This window comes from Metarhizium album (genome assembly GCF_000804445.1).
Source record: "Metarhizium album ARSEF 1941 chromosome Unknown scaffold_5, whole genome shotgun sequence".
In the NCBI taxonomy this organism is placed as follows: Eukaryota; Fungi; Ascomycota; class Sordariomycetes; order Hypocreales; family Clavicipitaceae; genus Metarhizium; species Metarhizium album.
Window position 1 is genome coordinate 376,680 of NW_024467579.1, and position 16,325 is coordinate 393,004.

The window sequence follows — 16,325 nt, forward strand, 5'->3', positions numbered from 1 at the left end:
CGCTTCATAAATGGGTATCTGAGATGCCAACGATGTCGGAATCGTGATGCAACGCATAAAGCACATGCTCATATCGTGGACAACGTACACCGTCTTCACCTTGCCGCCCGCGTGCGGCTTCGCGTTGTCCGCATTCCACGACCTATGCCTGAAGTTCCACGACTTCTTGATGAGCTTGACGTAGGTGGCTCCGGTAGACGACTCCCCGTCGTGCCACTTCTAGTAGCAATTCCTCCGCGGCTCCGAGTCCTTCTCAGACCCCGTGTGCCCCTGGAAGTCGAGGGAGCTAATCTTCTAGCGGTTTCCTCCTCTTCTCTTCGGCGGCGCAGTTCCTCCCGTCGTTGTTCCTCTTCTGCAGCTTTACGCTCGGCAGCGCGTTGCTTCTCCAACGCTTCAGCCTCCTGCTCAGCCAGGTCCTGGGTCAAGCCTTTCCAGCCGGGGTGGAGGATTAAGCGCTGGTTGTGTTCGGTCTGTGACAGTATTCTCGTCCAGGTGTCCAACAAAGTCGATGCATTGGCGACGGTCCTAGCAACAACCTACCATCGGAGCGTTAGGGACCTTTGAATCGAAAACTTTGGCTTCAAGACTCACCTGCATATTGCCACCCGCTCGATTCAGCGTGCCCAACAGGCCCTCAACGCCTTCATTGACGCTTCTTACGCCTTCCAGCTCTCTGCGCAACAAGTCATCTCGACTGACAGACTCTGATGCGGGGGCTGAGCCGGTTGGAGTTTTGGGAGTCTTGGGACGAGTAGCTAGAGGAGCGTCATGCGAGGGCGACGCCCAAATATCAGACTCGGTGTATTCGGTGTCGTCGGCCATGAATGCGCGCCTAAGAACCGGGTTGTTTGAGAGGTAGGCGGTAGCAGATAGTCACAGGGGAAATGAAGCAAGAAATGCGACCAGTGTTTACGATTTAGAATCGTTATGGTTGTTGCGAATGGCCGTGAAAGAGTGACGTTATCATGCACGGCAGAACGGCGCGTCATTTGCTTGTGGAGGGGCGCTGGTGGTTTTTCCGAACTCCGAGATTCAAGCTGTCAATCATGGGTCCAATGAGGGGTCCGTACGGGATAAATAAGGTACGAAGGGCCGGCAGGCGCACATATAACTGGCAAAGCAAAATCAGCAAGGGGTGGCAGCAAGGTCATTTTCATTACGGAGTACGGAGTATACATAATGTACTCCGTCGTAGCTGTGCCGTCGAATTCTGGACCGCTCTCGGTTCTAATCGGCCAACAATGGCGCGAAACACACGCGTCAAGCGACGCAGGGAGGCGCGTGCGCTGCATTTTAGTGGGCCCTGTGGCTCAAGGGCCAGTCACATGCGCTAGAGGCGACAAGGGTACACCGCGACCAAACCACGGCCGAAGACAGAGGCAGAAGGCAGAAAGCAGGGGGGCTGGTGCCCGCAGTTGCCAACACTAAACACTCTGCCCGCCCAGCCTCCTACTTGTGTCGTCTGAGCTCATGAACGTCGAATCCTCGTCCTCCCATGCTCCATACATCAGTACATTTTCATCTCTACCGATTTTCAACAACACTAACTCTACGCATTGCCGTCGAGTTTCCGCAGCGTTCTGCTTTCCCTATTCTAGTCGACTGTTTAATTGGCCTTATTATTTAGCATTTCTTGTCTCGCGTTACCCTGCCTTGCGGCTGCCCGATAATTACTCGAGGTTTTAGGCTCTATTTGCGACTGGCATCGCTCAGGCGTTCGCTTCTATGCCCCAGACGCGGTGATTAAGCTGCAACACTAAGGCAGAGCACCAGGTCGCATAACACAGTACGCAGTATCGCCTCCGTCGCACCCGCATTCGCCCTTCACCATGGCTTTGGCCAGTGAACCCGCCGTTGCCAAAACGCCTTCTCCGCCCAGCACCATCCGTACTCCTCATGCACCTCGGCTAGGGTTTCACGATAGCTGGGAACCTTACTCCCCTCCGCGCAAGTCGGCAAGACTCTCTTCCCAACGAGCCGCCAACCGAACCCCTTCGCCTCCAGCTTCCCATCGTCGGCAGCCTGGTTCTCCGCGAACAGTGAAGAAAAGCACTGCTCACACTGGCGCCGCCATGGTTTCGCCGGTGACGTCCCCTCGCAAGAGGCCACATCCCGCTCTTGGCTCTCGCCGTCAGGTTTCTGCATCTTTGACTGCCGAAGGAACTGCTAATGCTGCCGTCGCGCTTGGTCTCAATGCGGACAGAGCCGTGCCACACTCGACTACTTCGACTTCGCAAGCTGATTGCATGCTACCCACGCCGTCAAAGACACCTCAGAAACCACCCAACGAAAAGACTGCAGCTACTATTCAATCTTTTGCTCGAAATCTTTTCTCCTCGGCGGAAGAAGTCGTGCCGTCTCCTAGGAGGCGGCGTTCTAAGAAATATTCTGGAGTTACAATGGAGAGTTTCACCGCCGAGGAAGAAGAGGATCCAATCACCATTTTCACTGATTCGAAAGATCGTATCCCTGAAAAGGACAACAGCGAAGCAAATCCCTTTTACGGCAACTCGGTGGCCGAACCAAGTAAGAGACAAAGTCGGCAAAGAGGCGTTAGCATTCCTGGCGAAGGAATTCAGTCGATAGACGAAGCAGCTCGTCGAGAGGATGGAATAGTCTATGTTTTGTAAGTGTGGAACTTTTTTTAAAATTTTTTTTAAGAAAGGAAAAAAAAAAGCTAACAAGCGGTTCAGTCGTGGCAAGAAGTTCTTCCGCAAGTTCTCTGAGCCGGACCATGCTGAAGAGATCATTGCTTCCGGCGATGATAGTGAATCACGGCTGAGTCGGCCTCTCACCCGTGCCTCTGTGAAGCCTCGGCTCCTATTTCCCACGTCAAAGACCACTACAGAGGAGGATGAAGAGGCCTTGACTGATGTGGAGGAGGTGAACATGATTGACGAACAAGATCCTCAGACACCCAAGAAGGCGCATTTGATTTCAGCAAAGACACCAGAAGCTCCCAAATATGCACCCGTTTCTCCTCCCGATACAAAACGCACAACCCGCTCTACAAACAAGCTCGCGGACACGCCACTGAAGGGGACGACGGGTCGCAAGAGCCCGTTTGACTCGTGGCCTCGAACCAAGGAGCACAAGAGTCAATCTCCAGCGCCCAAGAGAGCCGGCGAGAGTCTTGCCTCGGGAGTCGCCAAACGAGCGCGTGCTTAGATCATGGTTAGCGGGCCAAGATGAAGCGACCTTTATTTGTTTCTAGTAGATATGACATGGCTTGGAGAGTTTTGAAGACTTTTTGCCACGGATTGGAAAGGCTGTACAGAATACGCCACTGAGTTGGAGGATGGTGTCGTGCTGACGGGGCGATTTATTTCCTTGGCGATCCTGGATTGCTGGATTATTTTTATATTTTGCGTTGAGATGAAACCAAAGTTTTCGATTCTATCACGGCGTTTGGGAAGGGGGGGTGGTAGGATATTCGAAGCTATGCTATGCCGCAAGAATGTTCAGTATCGACGACAGGATTATAGATTTACGAGTTTTCACAATCAAATGTGTTAACAGGTCTTCCCATCAGCCGTTGTACGGTGCTGGCTGGGTTCATGTTACTTCGGGCAACAATACCAATCTCCAGAGAGCTTGATCCGCGTAATATTGCAGAGGTAATTGATTGCTTGGTAGGTCTATCTATACCTGTCCAAGTATTCCCCGTGACAGGGGGCTGAGGCGGCGAGCGACGTTGACCCTTTTGCCCCACGCCGAAGCGTCATGATTGATGAAGGATAATTTTCTGCCCCTCGTGCTACGGAGTAACTACTCGTTCTACTCCATACACATGGCCCGCCTTTCTTCGTCCGCCCTGCACGTCGATTCTTCCGTCTTCAATTGCATCACTGTCGAGGCTAATAGGGAGAATCAGGGCATCGTATGGATACAGAGTTATTATCATTTTCGTATTTTGATCTTTCATATCGATTACAGTGTCTTTTGGGCCGCTCGTTGCGTTGGCTGAACTCTCCATCCAGACAAGGCCATCGGACGAAGGCTGCTCTGTGGATTCGTCAATCATGCATATTTTGGTCACAAACGACGATGGACCACCATCACCACACTCCTCGCCATACATTCACTGCCTCGTGAAGCATCTGGAAGATGCAGGACATGCAGTCTCAGTTTGCCTGCCTCATACGCAACGCTCATGGATTGGCAAAGCCCACATGATTGGGCAGACTCTTAAGCCCATGTACTACACGCCTTCATCGGATATTCACGGCGAGGACGACGAGGGAACGATACGTCACTTGCCCTCTACGGCAGCCGACGCTGACGAATGGGTCCTCATTGATGGCACGCCGGCATCGTGTGTCCAGATTGGATTGTACCACTTTTTTCAGGACAAAGGTCCAATCGACTTGGTCATCAGCGGACCTAATTACGGGCGAAATACGACGTCTGTCTTTGCTCTGAGCTCTGGAACACTGGGTGCTGCGCTGGAGGCAGCTGTTTGCAGAAGGAAGGCTGTTGCTCTCAGCTTCGCCTTCTTCTCCAGGAACCACGATCCGCTCATTATTGAGGCCGCTTGTCGCCATGGCATCCGAGTCATAGAGGCTCTTTATAGGCAGTGGCCCGCGGACGACAGTGTTGACGTATACAGCGTCAACGTCCCTCTCGTAGAGGGAGTCGAAAATCACAAGACACTCTGGGCGGATATGCTGCAGAATTACTGGAGAGAAGGAAGCTGCTTCCAGGAGATCGAGGGCGAAACCGGCGACGCCGAAGAAGAGGAGGCTCGAATCAGGCAGGGAGAAATCGAGACTGGCTCGACCGTGCAGGAGAAGAAGGGACACAAGCATAAACATTTCAAATGGGCACCCAGGATGTCGGATGTTTACAAGAGCGTGGAAGAGTCTGGACCCGGTAACGATGGCCGAATTGTCCGAGACGGAAACACGAGGTAAGAGAAACACTGCTTTGATTGTTCTTCAAATGCTCTAGAGCTGACAAGCTACGAAAAAAAAAAAGCATAACTCCAATGAAGGCCAACTTTGCAATCTCACACCCCGAACGTGCCGCCAAAGAGTTTGATTTTGAGTCGTAAGTCAAAACTCCGTGTAGTCTTCCTGTTTTGGGTTCCAGGCCGTACAGCGATATAGACAATGAGCTATGCAAGAAGCGAGCATCAGAGCGGGTATGCCATGTACTTTACGTCCTTGGGGGTCATATGTTACTTGAACAATTTTCTTACCACGATGTTGCTATCTTTATTTAGTTCGTATAAAGCTTTGCCAGTCCGAGAGAACTCGAAGCAAGTCGGTGAGGCGACAGGTGCAGCCGAAGCCTTGCGTGCCCTCATTGCCTACGAAGATCCCTACGTGCAGCCGCTTATTGTCGCTGCACTGAATGCCACATTCCCACAAGGCTTGGTCCAGCTCGTTACGAATGTGCCGACGACAGACGACTTCTCAATAGCCAAGTTTGTAGACTCCCCGAAGTCTAAAGTAATACAAATAACGCCATACGAACTCATCGATTTCGAGTTTGCGGCGACACACTCGACATCTTGCCTGATAAACAGCTACATGATCCGCAAGGCCTTGATACGCAAGCACTACCTCTCGGCAACCGTTGACCACTGGGTCGCGAAGAATCCCGACTCCCCGCTCAAGCAGCACGTCAAGCGAAGCGAGTCCTTTGAAGTCGACTACGCCGAGTTCCTAGACGACGCATTGGTCGAGGCCTTTGATCTCCGAGAGAGCATGGACCGCAATGCTGAAGCCGATCGAGACGAGCCCTCCAGTCGGGAATGGTGGATCTTGAAACCTGGAATGAGCGACCGAGGTCAGGGGATTCGTCTATTCAGCACAATGGAAGAGCTACAAGGCATCTTTGACGGATGGGAAGCAGATCGCCCCGACAGCGACGACGAAGACGACCAAACTCAAGACCAAGGCTCCCAGAAGGAAGGCGGCGACTGCATCACCGCTTCTCACCTCCGCCACTTTGTCGCCCAACCTTACATCCACCCGCCTCTCCTTTTCGACAAGCGCAAATTTCATATCCGGACCTACGTCCTGTGTACCGGCAGCCTCGCCGTCCATGTCTACAAACACATGCTCGCTCTCTTCGCTGCAAAAGCCTACTCTGCTCCCTGGCAATCCCCCGACGACATTGAATCCTTCCTTACAAATACATGTCTACAGGACTCGCCCAACGAGAACTCGGTCCGACGTTTCTGGGATCTGCCGCTCCCGCAGACGCAGCTCTCTGGTATATTCGAGCAGATTTGCAGTGTGACAGGTGAGGTATTTGAGGCAGCCGCTCGCGTCATGCCGGTTCACTTCCAAACACTACCGAATGCGTTTGAGGTGTTTGGGCTGGATTTCCTGGTCGATGAGGCCGGCACGACGTGGCTTCTGGAGGTCAATGCCTTTCCAGACTTCAAGCAGACAGGCGAGGACTTGAGCGAAATCGTGGAGGGGTTCTGGAGGGGTGTCATGAGAGTCAGTGTTGCTAAATTTCTGGGCGTTGACGCAGCGCAATGTGAGGATGAGGGTGATATGGCTCTGGTCCGGGACGTCGACCTGGGGAGGAGGTGATTTGGTGACGGGAGGGAGCAAGCAGCGTCGTCTTGTTTCCCGTCGCCCGGTGTGCTGGAGTACTTGTCAAAGCTCGAGACTTTATTTGAGAGACGATGATGCACTTGGCGAGTGAGCAACGAGGCCACGCCTCAGCATCCAAGACCATTTTGCGCTTCTACGCCGTGTGTTGCCGAATCCCTTTCCGACTCGCTTGTTGGTCAAGGGACTGAGATTGCGAGGCCATTTGAATATTTTGGCCTCCGTCCGTCATGTACCAGCCGCCCGCCTGTCTGTCTGTGCAACCTTCAGCCAGCAACGTGAAGCCACCGGGGGCAACATCTTCCCGTCACGTCGGAAACATGCTTGTCACACTGGGAAACAATCACTCGAAGCAAGCAATGTAATGCACAGCTACGGAGTACGGAGTACCCCTCTTCCAAAAGCAACATGCCACGGGCGCGCACGCACGCACGCACGCACGCATCCCGACCTCGGTATCACCACATCTCCACCACCACCACAAACGTGTCACGGTGGTGGCTTAGATCACATCGCCCCTTTGGATGATCCAGCAATCCCATGACTACATGAACAAGTGTATCTTCGGGCCGTATCCGGGACAAGATGCAGAATCACGCGTCGAACACCGGCAAGAATTTCTCAGAAGGGGGGGCGGCAAGAACATCAAGTGGCATGAACATCACGAGGTCTTACGCCGGACTCGATGTTGGCCTCGGTGAGAAAGGCCTGAGAGAGACTTCACACCCACTGAACGTCTGGCAACCGGATACGCACGAGGCGAAATTGAGAGACTGTGAACTGCGAGTCCTTCCTTTCTCCGCGCCGAGTCCAAACCTGATTGGGGTTTCGTGGGTACGCTGCAGCGCGATGAGGCAGGGCATCCGTCCCGTTTTCTAAGCGACCCTGTGTGTAGTTTTCTAAGGGACATGATTAATGCGTGGCAAACAGGAACATGTTACATGTCCCGCTCGAGCCGGCGGCCGCTGCGGGAGAGAGAGTATTCGGCACGCCGTGAGGACGATCCGTATGCACATCATATATCCGGGATATATGGAATTGAGGCTGAGCACTTGGACTGTGCCGAAATAGGAAAGAGGAAATTGCCTACCTGGTAGGTTCTTGAGGGAAGCTACTCAAGTACTTCCTAGAGGCTAACTTAGTACTACTCAAGTACTTGACCCGGGCACCTGCCTCGACCTGGGACACGGTGCAGAGCCAAGAAGCCGAGCGCGTGCGTGTCGGGGAGCAGGAGAAGGATTGGAATGATTTTGGGCATCGAGTGCCGCCAGCGCCTTTTATTTGTCGCGAGGGACAGTCGAGTTTCCAATGTTGGCTGGCTGACAAAGGCGTGGTGAACATTGCGAGATGCCGTTCCGCAGGGAGACACGCAAGCGTCATGCCTGTTATCTGCAAGCCTTTTTGACACTTGCACATGTCGGCTGCGACGTGAACAGGTTACAGAACGGACGACATGTCAACTGTGCGGCGCGTCACCCGACTCCTCTCGCACCACTCGTGCGGCGTGACTTGAGCAGAGGCGGTGGCCGCCTTGCACTCCGTACGTGTGCAACCCACCATGAGACATGAGACGTGAGGGTCGAACGACGGCGATGGCTTTTTGCAAGTACGTAGTAGTCTCAGCAAGAGGCACGTGTGCACCGTTGATTAATCGGTGCCAATCAGTTTGACCATGGCGAAGATGCGACAGGCTCGTCGTCACTGGTGTCGAGAGGCGAAAGAAACAGAAAAGAAGAAGAAGTCAAGAGAGAAGGAGAAAGAGAGAAGATTCGGTGAGCTCAACAACAAGGACGGGGAACAAAGATGGAGGAGGTGCGCGAGGCAGTGCTGCTGCAGACGCCAAAGGCCGACAACGACCAATAACTGATTCGCCATTTTACGCGACGACAACGTGTCATGCCTGCTTGTTTATCGTGCTCCGTCAAGTACGGAGTAGTCACGGGATCCATGCAATACTGGCATGTCTCCATGACCAGATGACGACGATTGATTGTCGCCAGGGACTGAGCGGTGTCCCAGTCAGGTGGTTAGTAACGTGGGATATCGCGGGAATATCGCCTAGTCAAGGACAGCCACTCACGAGTATGGACGTGTGCGAATGATGTTGACGATGCAAGGAACTCTACTTATGGACGGCTATGGCTGTGCCAAGACGGTCAAAGCCACAGCCGAAGACGCATGCATGAACATGACTGAGATTTGGTGCAGCGACGTAGCTCAACAGTTTAGTCAACGCGTCGTCTGCTCCATGAGCTTGTGCGATACTACAAGTTACGTAGTTGATTGCCGTGTTGAAAGCCATGCCGGGCAGGAATCCCGCCAGCCGAGGATGGAACCACTGTGGCTTTGACAATGAACAAATATGACGGTCTATGTGCTCAGCCTCGTCCTGGATCCGCATCACCACGATATACGGACTGTTGATGTTTGGAAAATTCGCCACCCTGGCGGCCGCCGTCGCAGAGTCGAGCAGCGCATCTCCAGGTCAAAGTTTAGCAGCAACTCCTCTCGACATGACCGGCGGCATGATGGCATTTTGGTGTTCGTGCCCCCAGGTGGTTGGCTAGGTTTGACCTGTTCACAGCGGCCGTGTTTGTCATGCGTACTGATCTAATAGCCACAACGCAACCAGAAGCTTTGCAAACATAGCGTGACCATGATGCGATTCAGGCACAGACGCACGAGCCTGCTGGAATCCCTCCATACAGCCAGCCTACAGGAAACGCTGTCAGCCCGGCAGCCCACAGCACAGAGTCAACCGCCAAGCACTCCACGCTGCAATGAGACGGTGGCGCGGTACTTTGGCAGCAGGGACATGCTGGGGCGGGCTTGGCGAAGCCGCTAACTTTGACATATGTACTCCGTACTATTGGTAGCAGTGGGAGTCAACAAGTTGCTACGGAGTACGGAGTAGCAGTACTGGTGTCCTTGCCACGGCGTCGCGGCCTAGCAGCACGGTTTGAAAGTCCGCCCCGTAGGACCCAGAGGGAGGCAGCCCTTGGAGCGGAGAAAAGGGCACCCTTGGTTGGGGCCGAAGTAACGCAGAGTAACGCGGTGATATGCTATGATGTGTTGTCCGAGGTGCTGAGTATGAGCGCTGCCCAATCTAAGAGCTAACAAACCAAACCACATCTATGGCCGGACCACGGCGACAAATGGCTAACACTCAGGCCGCAACGATCCGAGTGTTTTACGACCGTAACTGCTCCGTAAATGTCCAGTCAATCTGCGGAGTCAGCCGAGGACCTCACCGCCTAGAGGGCCATGGAAGCTGGAGAGTTCCGAGACAAATGTAGAGAGAAGGGAGTCGATTCGGCAACAGCGAAGTCACCGTGGGCTGGGGAAGCCTGCAGTGCAGGAACTGCCCAGCGATTGCGTCGACGTATTGTCTTATGGCCAAAAAGCTTTCAGACCCTGTAGTCATCATGTTAGTATTTGCCCGGCATGTTGGGACTGAACACCGTGGGGACGGACGACTTACTCCGAACACAAAGCGCAAGAGCCTTGGAGAACGGATGGCACTCCCCGAGTCGCAGGAAGCAAGCTGTCGAGGCACTGACCGACTAACTGACTGCCTGAGTCTGAAGTTAGTTATGTCACCGTCCTTGGACAAAATAAATAGGTAAGCCAAGGCCTCGGGATGAGCCTTGTAAGGATTGGGGACTGGGCCAAGTGCTCCGTCCCTGTGTTGCCAGATGCCACGCCACGCCGCGCCACGCCGCGCCACGCCACGCCACGCCAGGCAATAACTACCAACCAGTCTAATAGCTGTTCGGAAATCCGCAGCGAGACATGAGCTGCCCCGTCGTCATTCAGATCAATGATGAATGGTGACATGAAGCGGCTGGCGGCACCAAAACGCCGCCTAATCACTCCAATCAATCCGGCCGGGGTTCTGAGCTGTCCCCAGTCCCAAACCTTGAAAAGTACCACAAGTTCCCAAGTCTGTTTTCTCTGGAGGCTCCACCCTGCCATGGCTGCCCAATCATGTCGGCCTCCTTTTGCACTGCCTCAACCCTTCCCTGACTTGCACTCCATCGAACCTCGCCTTGCAACGCACTGCAGCACCGGCGGCAGTCTGGCTTGTGTTCACTGTTCGCTGCCCATTGATTGATTCACCCCTTCAATGCCTTCCTCGCTTCATCTTGACCTGTTTCCCTCGAAATGTGCCAGATTCGCTAGAAAGAGTCCCTTTTGCAGTCGCATTGGCGTCTTGTCCGTTCGCAGCTTCCCGCTATATATGTACGACTTGGTTTTCCCGAGATACCCCGACGCCTTCGTTTTGCCTTTACACCCTGGGCTGTTTTTTTACCTGAACCGCTCTGCACTTCTAATACTGCGGCCTGGCTACGATATCCCCATGGTCTCGTCTAGACAGGCTTTCGCATAGCCTGTTTTTGGTTCGCTCGGTCACCACGACCCATTTGTTTCCCCGGCTGCGTGCCAGAAGCGATGGCCGACAATGGTGAATCAAGGCCACATGGGCCAGGCGCGTCCCCCGGACGGCCAAGAGCGTACGTGCTCCCTCCCTCTTCTCCCTAGAATAGATCGGATCCTGTCATGCTGGCTGATGTATATCTGCGTGGCGGTCCCAAGCCTTGTGTCGTTTGCTAACTGGGAAAATAATACAGGCCAACCATCAATATTAACACGGCCCTTGACCAAGGTGACGGCAACGTTGTCGAGATGCCACGAGAGCTTACGGAATCGCACGCTACTTCCCTGCCTATTTCCTCTCAGGATGACGCAGTGAGCCCATCTACAAGTGTTGGCCAGCAGCCATTGGGCTTCAACAGTCAGCAACGCTCCGAAGTCCAACCAGAAGCTTCCTTCGAGAGCCGCGAGAGCAGGCCTACTAGTCCTCACAATGTCTCGAGTCCCGTACTGTCGCGGACGCACGATGCAGGGGCGGGCTTCTTGTCCGTACCCAACCACTTACGGTCAAGGCAGAACTCCGTGGATTCGGATGATGCCGCCCGATCAGTGACTTCGCACGGTGATACGACGGTAGTCGCCTCGAGTTGTACCCAAACCGACAAATTAAAGGCCTCTGGCAACGAAAAGATTATGAAGGACACAAGAGCCCTGAATCCCGACGCTGGAACCGAGAACGATTTCAAGGTGGACAAGAATCCATTCGCTTTTACCCCCGGCCAATTGAACAAGATGTTCAATCCCAAGAGCCTGCCTGCCTTTTTCGCCCTCGGCGGCCTGCGGGGCCTCGAAAAAGGTCTCAGATCAAATCGTAGATCTGGTTTGAACACGGAGGAGACTTTTTTGGACGGCGAGGTTACCTTCGACCAAGCCACGGCGGACAACGACAAGAAGATCACCGAAGGCGTCACCACAACCACCGCCGCAGTCTCGAGGGCGCCTACCGACAAATCTCGCGGAAGCGAACCCTTTGCTGACCGATATCGTGTTTTTCGAGACAACCGTCTGCCAGTGAAGAAGGGAAAGAGTTTGCTGCAGCTGATGTGGATTACCTATAACGACAAAGTTCTCATTCTGCTGTCCATCGCCGCCGTCATTAGTCTTGGCGTTGGTCTCTATCAGACCTTCGGACAGAGCCACGAAACTGAGCCAGCTGTTGAATGGGTCGAAGGTGTGGCTATTATCGTTGCCATTGCCATTGTTGTCATCGTCGGATCTCTCAATGATTATTCCAAAGAACGCCAATTCGCCAGATTGAACAAGAAGAAGCAAGATCGCAACGTTAAAGTGGTTCGCTCCGGCCAGATGACTGAAATCTCGGTTTTTGATATCATGGTTGGTGATGTGGTCCATCTTGAACCTGGTGACTTGGTTCCTGTCGATGGTGTTCTCATTGAAGGCTTCAATGTGAAGTGCGATGAGTCTCAGACCACTGGCGAGTCTGACATTATCAGAAAGCGACCAGCCGACGAAGTCTATTCTGCAATAGAAAATCACGAAAGCTTGAAAAAGATGGATCCCTTCATACAATCTGGTGCCCGCATTATGGAAGGTGTCGGCACATACATGGCCACCTCAACTGGCATCTACTCCTCATACGGACGTACCCTCATGGCGTTGAATGAGGACCCCGAGATGACCCCTCTCCAGGCCAAGCTCAACGTCATCGCTACCTATATTGCAAAACTTGGTGGCGCTGCCGGTCTCTTGCTGTTCCTCGTTCTCTTCATCGAGTTCCTCGTTCGTCTGCCGAAGCTTCCCGAAGGGGTTACGCCTGCCCAAAAGGGCCAGAACTTCCTCGAGATTTTTATTGTCGTCGTCACCATTATTGTCGTCGCTGTGCCAGAGGGACTACCCCTTGCTGTTACCTTGGCGTTGGCCTTTGCTACAACTCGTATGTTGAAAGATGCCAATTTGGTAAGGCACCTCAAGGCTTGCGAAGTCATGGGCAACGCGACAACCATCTGCTCCGACAAAACGGGTACCTTGACACAGAACAAGATGCAGGTCGTGGCTGGCACTGTTGGCAAGTCGCACCGGTTTGGCTTGGCGCGCCCCGGCTCTCGAGATAGTTCCGACGAAGGCGATGATGCGGACGCCGAATCTGAGGTTTCTGCTACCGAGCTCATCTCGATGCTAAGTGCGCCGGTCAAGGATCTTCTTCTCAAGTCAATTGCCCTGAACTCTACCGCCTTTGAAGGTGAAGTAGATGGTGAGCACACCTTTATTGGTTCCAAAACCGAGACGGCTCTTCTTCTCCTAGCAAAAGCCCATCTTGGTATGGGTCCAGTAAGTCGAGAGCGCGACAATGCCACGACTCTACAGATGATCCCCTTTGATTCTGGGCGCAAGTGCATGGGCATTGTTGTGAAACTGCCTACAGGTGGTGCTAGGCTCTATGTGAAGGGCGCGTCGGAAATTTTACTCGCAAAATGCACCCGGATGCTGAGCGACCCCTCTGTTGACGATTCTGTCACAACCCTTACAGCAAAGGATGCAAAGGCTATCACGGAGCTCATTGAGACATATGCTTCTCGGTCCCTCAGAACCATTGGTATTTGCTTCAGAGACTTTGAGGTATGGCCACCCAAGTCTGCTCGTCGCGGCGAAGGCGGTGGGAGCGATGTCGAATTCAACGACCTCTTCCAAGACATGTCTTTCATCGGCATGGTCGGCATTCAAGATCCCCTCCGTGATGGTGTCTTTGAGTCCGTAAAGCTTTGCCAGAAGGCCGGCGTCGTCGTCCGCATGGTCACTGGTGATAACAAACTCACAGCCCAAGCCATCGCCAAAGAGTGTGGAATTCTTCAGCCTGACAGTATCGTCATGGAGGGTCCCGACTTCCGCAATCTCAGCAAGAGGGAACAGGAAAAGATTATTCCTCGGCTCCACGTTTTGGCTCGTTCTAGCCCCGAAGACAAGCGGGTTCTTGTGAAGCGACTCAAGGACAAGGGTGAAACTGTCGCCGTGACAGGTGACGGCACAAACGACGCCCCCGCACTCAAGATGGCCGATGTAGGATTTTCTATGGGCATCGCCGGTACCGAAGTCGCCAAAGAAGCTTCTGCTATTATTCTCATGGACGACAACTTCGCCAGCATCGTCAAGGCCCTCAAGTGGGGTCGGGCCGTCAACGATGCCGTCAAGCGATTCCTCCAGTTTCAACTCACTGTCAACATCACTGCTGTTGTGTTGACATTTGTCACTGCCGTTTCCAGTGAGTCGGAGAAGTCTGTCTTGACTGCTGTGCAGCTGCTGTGGGTGAACTTGATCATGGATACACTCGCAGCGCTAGCCCTCGCTACGGATCCCCCGCAAGACAGTGTCCTTGAGAGGAAACCTGAGCCTAAAGGCTCATCGATTATCTCTGTCACAATGTGGAAGATGATCATTGGCCAGGCACTGTACCAACTCGCCATCACATTCCTGCTATACTATGGAAGCCCCAAGGGAATCTTACCTCTCCCAGGTCCAGATGACATTCCTGAACCTGCCCAAATCAATACGCTGGTGTTTAACACATTTGTGTGGATGCAGATTTTCAACCAGTGGAAGTAAGCGGCTACCCCTTTTTTTTTCTTTTTTTTTTTTTTTTTTGGACTGCGTAATTTGTTTAAACGCAGGGCACTCACTAATCCCTTTCTACTAGCAACCGACGATTGGACAATAAGTTCAATATCTTTGAGGGTCTCAGCAGGAACTGGTTCTTTATAGGCATCAGCGTCATCATGTGTGCTGGACAGGTGCTCATTATATTCTTTGGCGGTGCTGCTTTCCATATTGCCAACCCACCGGATGACAACGCGATTTGGGGCACGCTCTGGGCCATCGCAATTGTTCTTGGATTCATCTCGATACCTGTCGGCGTCATTATTCGACTGGTTCCCGACTGGATGATTGTGGCGTTGGTGCCAAAGTTCATGACGAAGAGGTCGCGCAGCGTCCCCGGGTTGACCATCTCAGACGAAGAGATGAAGATGTATCCAGAGCCACTTGCGGAGTTGCGAGACGAACTCAACTTCCTCAGACGAGTAAAGGGAGGCCGGCTGAACAACTTGAAATTTGCCATTCAGCATCCCAAGGAAACCATTTTGCAGCGATCACGGAGCCCATCGCACTCGAGGTCGAATTCGATGCATGGACCGCACACGCCTACAGGAGAGGACAGTTTCGTCGGATCGGCTTTCCCGACACCCAACTCCCGGGCTAGGTCGGGATCAAACCGATCCCGTTCTAACTCGGCAGTGCGCGCTCCTGCTCTCATGGTAGGCCTCATTGGAGCCGGTGTTGGAGGTGTGTGGCCACCGAGGGATCGAGCATCTGCGGAGGAATTACAAGAGGGCTTGAATGACAGTAACAACTCGGAAGGAATGGCAACTGGATAAGGAGATACCAGCGAATCGAGAAAAACTTGCTGTTCTTTGTTACTTTTTTTTTTCTTCTGTTGGTTTTGTTGGACTAGGCGCTGTATCATAGGGCACCGAAGCCGAGCCTATATCTTATTATTTCATAAAGTTTCTAGACATGCCGCACTACACATGAAGACTTTGATAGCCTTGGTCGTTAACATGTCAAGACCCATGCACATTCATTCTGTGGATAGGATTGTCCAAGCCCTATATGTCAACGACTCGAAAGCTGTTACTTCCCATGTCCCGTCACGCCGTCAATGGTGTCGATAAAGCTCCTCAGAAGTACCTCTCTCCATATTGCCCTACATCAGGCCGGAGACTTGCCGTCATCGAATGATTAGATTAGTACTATTGTCAATAAGCGGGCTCCCTAGCAGCGCACGGTTGTGACTTGCAAGTATGGATAGGGATAAACTGCCAATTGGCTCCAATCCTTGGCGAACAGAGCGCCTTCGAAGAGCCCAAGGGCATCAAGGAGGATGAGAACACTCGAGTAGACAGACGGCAGTGCACGCGGTGAAGGGAGTCCATCTGGTACTTTGGCTCGAGGGGCTGGGGAACACGGAGGCGTGGGCAAGGCGTCGTCACATCGTCACACCTGAGTCGAGTCATTTGTCGATTCGGACGATGGTGTCGACTCGCTCTTTGCGAGGGACATTGGGATGAGGAACGATGAGTGATGTCTAATGGTCAACGAGTTGCTAGGTGTTGTTGGTGTTGTCTGAGACAGGTCTGGTTCTGCTCAAGGATCTTGGCGGTGTTTTTGGTCTGGCTATTGCGTTGTGCGTTGTCGGGTCGCGAGGCGATGCTTGGCGGGGCCGGCCGGGCGAGGAGGGTTGGATGGCGATGGCGATGGCGATGGCGATGGCAATGGCAATGTATAAACTTTATAGGACGAGTTGGTCAC

General features: G+C 53.2%; 4 protein-coding genes across 4 annotated transcripts; 3 read left to right on the top strand and 1 right to left on the bottom strand.

The window, feature by feature from the left end:
* Positions 1-95: 95 nt before the first annotated feature.
* On the bottom strand, positions 96-822 carry MAM_02816 (DASH complex, subunit Duo1; the record flags this gene model as incomplete). Its single annotated transcript, XM_040821615.1, has 2 exons — positions 96-536; positions 592-822. The coding sequence occupies 2 exons, from the start codon at positions 820-822 to the stop codon at positions 96-98; spliced, it is 672 nt and encodes a 223-aa protein (XP_040680184.1).
* Positions 823-1,829: 1,007 nt separating this feature from the next.
* On the top strand, positions 1,830-3,168 carry MAM_02817 (uncharacterized protein; the record flags this gene model as incomplete). Its single annotated transcript, XM_040821616.1, has 2 exons — positions 1,830-2,626; positions 2,694-3,168. The coding sequence occupies 2 exons, from the start codon at positions 1,830-1,832 to the stop codon at positions 3,166-3,168; spliced, it is 1,272 nt and encodes a 423-aa protein (XP_040680185.1).
* Positions 3,169-4,022: 854 nt separating this feature from the next.
* On the top strand, positions 4,023-6,551 carry MAM_02818 (tubulin-tyrosine ligase; the record flags this gene model as incomplete). The annotated part of the gene is made up of 3 exons (XM_040821617.1): positions 4,023-4,909; positions 4,978-5,049; positions 5,225-6,551. 3 exons carry the CDS (start codon positions 4,023-4,025, stop codon positions 6,549-6,551), a joined length of 2,286 nt encoding a protein of 761 aa, XP_040680186.1.
* A 4,473-nt stretch (positions 6,552-11,024) lies between these two features.
* Positions 11,025-15,391, top strand: MAM_02819 (ATPase, P-type, calcium-transporting, PMCA-type; the record flags this gene model as incomplete). Its single annotated transcript, XM_040821618.1, has 3 exons — positions 11,025-11,086; positions 11,204-14,560; positions 14,656-15,391. The coding sequence occupies 3 exons, from the start codon at positions 11,025-11,027 to the stop codon at positions 15,389-15,391; spliced, it is 4,155 nt and encodes a 1,384-aa protein (XP_040680187.1).
* Between the last annotated feature and the right edge of the window lie 934 nt (positions 15,392-16,325).